Source organism: Chiloscyllium plagiosum, unplaced genomic scaffold (genome assembly GCF_004010195.1).
Source record: "Chiloscyllium plagiosum isolate BGI_BamShark_2017 unplaced genomic scaffold, ASM401019v2 scaf_10598, whole genome shotgun sequence".
In the NCBI taxonomy this organism is placed as follows: Eukaryota; Metazoa; Chordata; class Chondrichthyes; order Orectolobiformes; family Hemiscylliidae; genus Chiloscyllium; species Chiloscyllium plagiosum.
In genome coordinates, this window is record NW_025212838.1 from 8,710 (window position 1) to 15,440 (window position 6,731).

Genomic DNA, 6,731 nt, shown 5'->3' on the forward strand with positions numbered 1-6,731 from the left:
TTAACCCAGTAACATAACCCTACACCCCTGTACCCTGGATTATTAACCCAGTAACACAACCCTACTCTACTGTCCCTGGATTATTAACCCAGTAACATAACCCTACACCCCTGTACCCTGGATTATTAACCCAGTAACACAACCCTACTCTACTGTCCCTGGATTATTAACCCAGTAACATAACCCTACACCCCTGTACCCTGGATTATTAACCCAGTAACACAACCCTACTCTACTGTCCCTGGATTATTAACCCAGTAACATAACCCTACACCCCTGTACCCTGGATTATTAACCCAGTAACATAACCCTACACCCCTGTACCCTGGATTATTAACCCAGTAACATAACCCTACACCCCTGTACCCTGGATTATTAACCCAGTAACATAACCCTATACTACTGTACCGCGGATTATTAACGCAGTAACGTAACCTTAAACTACTACACGTTGGATTTGAACCCAGTAACATAACCTTACACGACTGTACCCTCGATTATTAACCCAGTCACATAACCTACAGGGCTGTACCGTGGATTGTTCATGCAGTTACATAACCCTACACGACTGCATCCTAGATTATTAACCCAGTAACATAATCTGATAGCACTGTACCCTGGATAATTAACACAGTAAAATTACCTGACACCACTGTACCCTGGATTACTAAACCAGTAACATGACCCTGAACTGCTGCAACCTGGATTATTAACCCAGTAACATAACTACACTGCTGCACACTGGAATATTAACCCAGTAACATAACCCAATACTGCAGTATCCTGGATTATTAACCCAGTAACATAACTACACTGCTGCACGCTGGAATGTTAACCCAGTAACATAACCCAATACTGCAGTATCCTGGATTATTAACCCAGTAATATAACCTTACACCACTGTACCTTGGATTATCAACCGAGTCACATAACCCTAGATACTGTACCCAAGATTATTAACCCAGTAATATAATCCTACATTACTGTAACCTGGATCATCAACACAGTAACATCACACTACACTACTGTACCCTGGATTATTAACCCAGTAACATAACCCTACACTACTGCACTATGGATTATAAACCCAGTAACATAACCCTATACTACTATACCCTGCGTTATTAACCTATAACATTATCCGACACTACTGTTCTCTGAAGTATTAATGCAGTAATGTAACCCTGCACTACTGTACGCTGGATTATTAACCCAGTAACATAACTGTCCACAGCTGTACCCTGGATTATTAACCTAGTAACATAATCCTACAGTACCGTACCCGGGATTATTAACCCAGTAACAATACCCTACACGCTGTCTCCTGGATTATGAACCCAGTAACATAACTGTCCACAGCTGTACCCTGGATTATTAACCTAGTAACATAATCCTACAATACCGTACCCGGGATTATTAACCCAGTAACAATACCCTACACGCTGTCTCCTGGATTATTAGCCCAGGAACATAACCTGACACTATCGTACCCTGAAGTAATAACCCAGTAACTTAACTCCACACTGCAGTACCCTGGATTGTTAACCCAACAAAATAATCCTATACAACTGTACCCGGACCTATTAACCCAGTAACATAACGTTGCACTGCTCCACCCTGGATTATTAACCCAATAATATAACCCTACAATGCTGTACCCTGGATTATTAACCCAGTAATATAACCCTACAATGCTGTACCCTGGATTATTAACCCAGTGACAATACTCTACACTGCTGCACCCTGCATTAATCCAATAACACAACCCCACACTACTGTACCCTGGATTAGTAGCCCTGTAACATCAACCTACACGAGTGTACCCTGGATTATTAACCCAGTAACATAACCCTACACTAGTGTAGATTATTAACCCAGTAACATAACTCTACACAGCTGTATCCTGGATTATTAGCCCAGTAACATAACGCGACACTAGTATACCCTGGATTAATAACCCAGTAATATAACCATACATGAGTGTAACCTGACTATTAACCTAGTAGTATAACCGTAAAGTACTGTACACTGGAGTATTCACCCAGTAACATTACCCTACAGTACTGTATCCTAGATTATTAACACCCTGAAATAACCCTACACTCCTGCACCCTGGAGTATTAGCCCAGTAACATAACCCTATGATACTGTACCCGGATTATTAACCCTGTAACATAACCCTACACTGCTGCACACTGAATTATTAACCCAGTAACATAACCCTATACTGCTGCACGCTGGATTATTAACCTAGTAACGTAACCCTACACTGCTGCACCCTGGATTATTAACCCAGTAACATAACCCTATACTGCTGCACGCTGGATTATTAACCTAGTAACGTAACCCTACACTGCTGCACCCTGGATTATTAACCCAGTAACATAACCCTATACTGCTGCACGCTGGATTATTAACCTAGTAACGTAACCCTACACTGCTGCACCCTGGATTATTAACCCAGTAACATAACCCTATACTGCTGCACGCTGGATTATTAACCTAGTAACGTAACCCTACACTGCTGCACCCTGGATTATTAACCCAGTAACATAACCCTATACTGCTGCACGCTGGATTATTAACCTAGTAACGTAACCCTACACTGCTGCACCCTGGATTATTAACCCAGTAACATAACCCTATACTGCTGCACGCTGGATTATTAACCTAGTAACGTAACCCTACACTGCTGCACCCTGGATTATTAACCCAGTAACATAACCCTACACTACTGTACCGCGGATTATTAACGCAGTAACGTAACCTTAAACTACTACACGTTGGATTTGAACCCAGTAACATAACCTTACACGACTGTACCCTCGATTATTAACCCAGTCACATAACATACAGGGCTGTACCGTGGATTGTTCATGCAGTTACATAACCCTACACGACTGTACCCTGGATTATTAACCCAGTAACATAATCCGATAGCACTGTACCCTGGATAATTAACACAGTAAAATTACCCGACACCACTGTACCCTGGATTACTAAACCAGTAACATGACCCCGAATTGCTGCACCTGGATTATTAACCCAGTAACATAACTACACTGCTGCACGCTGGAATATTAACCCAGTAACATAACCCAATAATGCAGTATCCTGGATTATTAACCCAGTAACATAACCCTACACCACTGTACCTTGGATTATCAACCGAGTCACATAACCCTAGATACTGTACCCAAGATTATTAACCCAGTAATATAATCCTACACTACTGTAACCTGGATCATCAACACAATAACATAACACTACACTACTGTACCCTGGATTATTAACCCAGTAACATAACCCTACACTACTGCACTATGGATTATAAACCCAGTAACATAACTCTACACTACTATACCCTGCATTATTAACCTGTAACATTATCCAACACTACTGTTCTCTGAAGTATTAATGCAGTAATGTAACCCTGCACTACTGTACGCTGGATTATTAACCCAGTAACATAACTGTCCACAGCTGTACCCTGGATTATTAACCTAGCAACATAATCCTACAATACCGTACCCGGGATTATTAACCCAGTAACAATACCCTACACGCTGTCTCCTGGATTATTAGCCCAGGAACATAACCTGACACTATCGTACCCTGAAGTAATAACCCAGTAACATAACTCTATACTGCAGTACCCTGGATTGTTAACCCAATAAAATAATCCTACACAACTATACCCGGACCTATTAACCCAGTAACATAACGTTGCACTGCTCCACCCTGGATTATTAACCCAATAATATAACCCTACAATGCTGTACCCTGGATCATTAACCCAGTAATATAACCCTACAATGCTGTACCCTGGATTATTAACCCAGTGACAATACTCTACACTGCTGCACCCTGCATTAATCCAATAACACAACCCCACATGACTGTACCCTGGATTAGTAGCCCTGTAACATCACCCTACACGAGTGTACCCTGGATTATTAACCCAGTAACATAACCCTACACTAGTGTAACCTGGATTATTAACCCTGTAACACAGCCCTATGCTGCTGTACACTGGAGTATTCACCTAGTAACATAACCCTACACTACTGTACGCTGGATTATTAACCCAGTAATATAAGCCTACACTACCCTGGATTATTAGCCCAGTAACATAATGCGACACCAGTATACCCTGGATTATTAACCCAGTAATATAACCATACACTACCCTAGATTATTAACCCAGTAACATAACTCTACACAGCTGTATCCTGGATTATTAGCCCAGTAACATAACGCGAAACTAGTATACCCTGGATTATTAACCCAGTAATATAACCATACACTAGTGTAACCTGACTATTAACCTAGTAGTATAACCGTAAAGTACTGTACACTGGAGTATTCACCCAGTAACATTACCCTACAGTACTGTATCCTAGATTATTAACACCCTGAAATAACCCTACACTCCTGCACCCTGGAGTATTAGCCCAGTAACATAACCCTATGATACTGTACCCGGATTATTAACCCTGTAACATAACCCTACACTGCTGCACACTGAATTATTAACCCAGTAACATAACCCTACACTACTGTACCCTGGATTATTATTAACACACACAACCTTACATTACTGCCCCCTGGAGTATTAACCCAATAATATAATCCTACACTCCTGCAGCCTGGAGTATTAGCCCAGTAACATAATCCTACAGTACTGTACCCTGGAGTATTAACACAGTAATATATTACTACACTCCTGCTCCCTAGAGTATTAGCCCAGTACCATAATCCTACACTACTTACCCTGGATTATTAACCCTGTAACATAGCCCTACACTGCAGCACGCTGGATTATTAACCCAGTAACATAGCTCCACACTACTGTACCCTGGAATATTAACCCAGTCACACAACCCTAAACAGCTGTAACCTGGTTTGTTAACCCAGTAATATAACCACACACTACTGTCCCTAGGATTATGAACCCAGTAACATAACTCAGCATAGCTGTCCCCGGGATTATTAACCCAGTCATATAATTCTACCCTACTGTACCCTCGATTATTAACACAGTAACATAACCCCACACTGCTGTACCCTGGATTATTAACCAAGTCACATAACCCTACATACTGTACCCAGGATTATTAACCCAGTAATATAACCCTACACTATTGTAACCTGGATTATCAACATATTAACATAACACTTCACTACTGTCCCCTGGTTTATTAACCCAGTAATATAACTCTACACTACTGTACCATGGATTATTAACCCAGTAACATAACCCTACACTACTGTACCCGGGTTTATTAACCTAGTAACACTGCTTTCCCCTGGATTATTAACCCAGTAATATAACCCTACACTACTGCACCCTGGATTATTAACCCAGTAATATAACCCTACACTACTGTACCCTGGATTATTAACCCAGTAATATAACCCTACACTACTGTACCCTGGATTATTAACCCAGTAATATAACCCTACACTACTGTACCCTGGTTTATTAACCTAGTAACACTGCTTTCCCCTGGATTATTAACCCAATAACATAACCCGACACTACTGCACCCTGGATTATTAACCCAGTAATATAACTCTACACTACTGTACCCTGGTTTATTAACTCAGTAATATAACCCTACACTACTGTACCCTGGATTATTAACTCAGTAATATAACCCTACACTACTGTACACTGGATCATAATTATAGTAAAATAAAACCTGGAATGGCGCCTCTGCCTTCCCTCCTATGTGCCTTCGTATTCTTTTCAATCTCACATTGAGACAAATTGCCTGATCCGGGAATGTTGTGGGATTCTTGACATTGAGGGGGTCTTTGCCTCCAGATCTCGGTTTCCCTCGACCTCCCTCCCACTTTGACAGGCTCCTTTTCCCACTCTTTGTCCTTGGCAGAGAAGCTGATATCGCCAGAGATGTTTGCTGAGATCCTCTGCGACGACCTGGATTTGAACCCGCTGAACTTTGTGCCGGCTGTGGCCTCGGCCATTCGGCAGCAGGTGGAATCCTACCCCATGGACAGCATTCTGGAGGACCAGACCGACCAGCGAGTCATCATCAAGGCAAGTTGTAGGTCGCTGCTCCATCTCCCCGCGCCTTGTTGCACCATGCAGTGGCAGCTGTGGTCTCCCGGACTCTCCACCCATTGCTCCAAACCAATTTCACAGCCGCCCTTTCGTTCCTTTCCATCCATCGTCTTGATTCTTCAATCGGCCATTTGTTTTGACTACTTGGGACAGGTGATTTAACCCAGGGATTTTCGATCATACTGGTGCAGTTTGGAGTCCAAAGCTCACTCATCACACCAAAGTCTGAGTCAGAGCAGTTTCTGAACCTCTCCTCCTTTAGTGTGTTGGGCTTGTAAATATCTTGACTGTAGAGGCCGCAGATGGTTCTGACTTCAGTTCTTCTCATCTTTTTCAAGCATTTTTCCATCTGCTTCATTGCCTCTGTTTACATTTTAAAATATGAGGAACAGAACTGAAAGAAATTTGTTGTGGACATGTGAATACGGAAGTATGCACAGTAATTGCCAGACTGAGAAGGAGACTGTGACTGTGTAACTCCCAGTGTGATACAGAGACCAGAACTGTACACAGTGACTCCCAGTGCGATACAGAGACAGGAACTGTACACAGTGACTCCCAGTGTGATACAGAGACTGGAACTGTACACAGTGACTCCCAGTGTGATACAGAGACCAGAACTGTACACAGGGACTCCCAGTGT

The 6,731-nt window shown here is 42.2% G+C and overlaps 1 protein-coding gene across 1 annotated transcript in view; it reads left to right on the top strand.

The window, feature by feature from the left end:
• Positions 1-5,830: 5,830 nt before the first annotated feature.
• LOC122547485 (SWI/SNF-related matrix-associated actin-dependent regulator of chromatin subfamily B member 1-like) overlaps positions 5,831-6,731 on the top strand; it is a gene marked incomplete at its 5' end in the record, with an annotated part of 6,675 nt that continues 5,774 nt past the window's right edge. The window contains one exon of the mRNA XM_043686099.1: positions 5,831-6,064. Coding sequence (XP_043542034.1) covers positions 5,831-6,064 — 234 coding nt within the window. The remainder of the gene's footprint in view (positions 6,065-6,731) is intronic.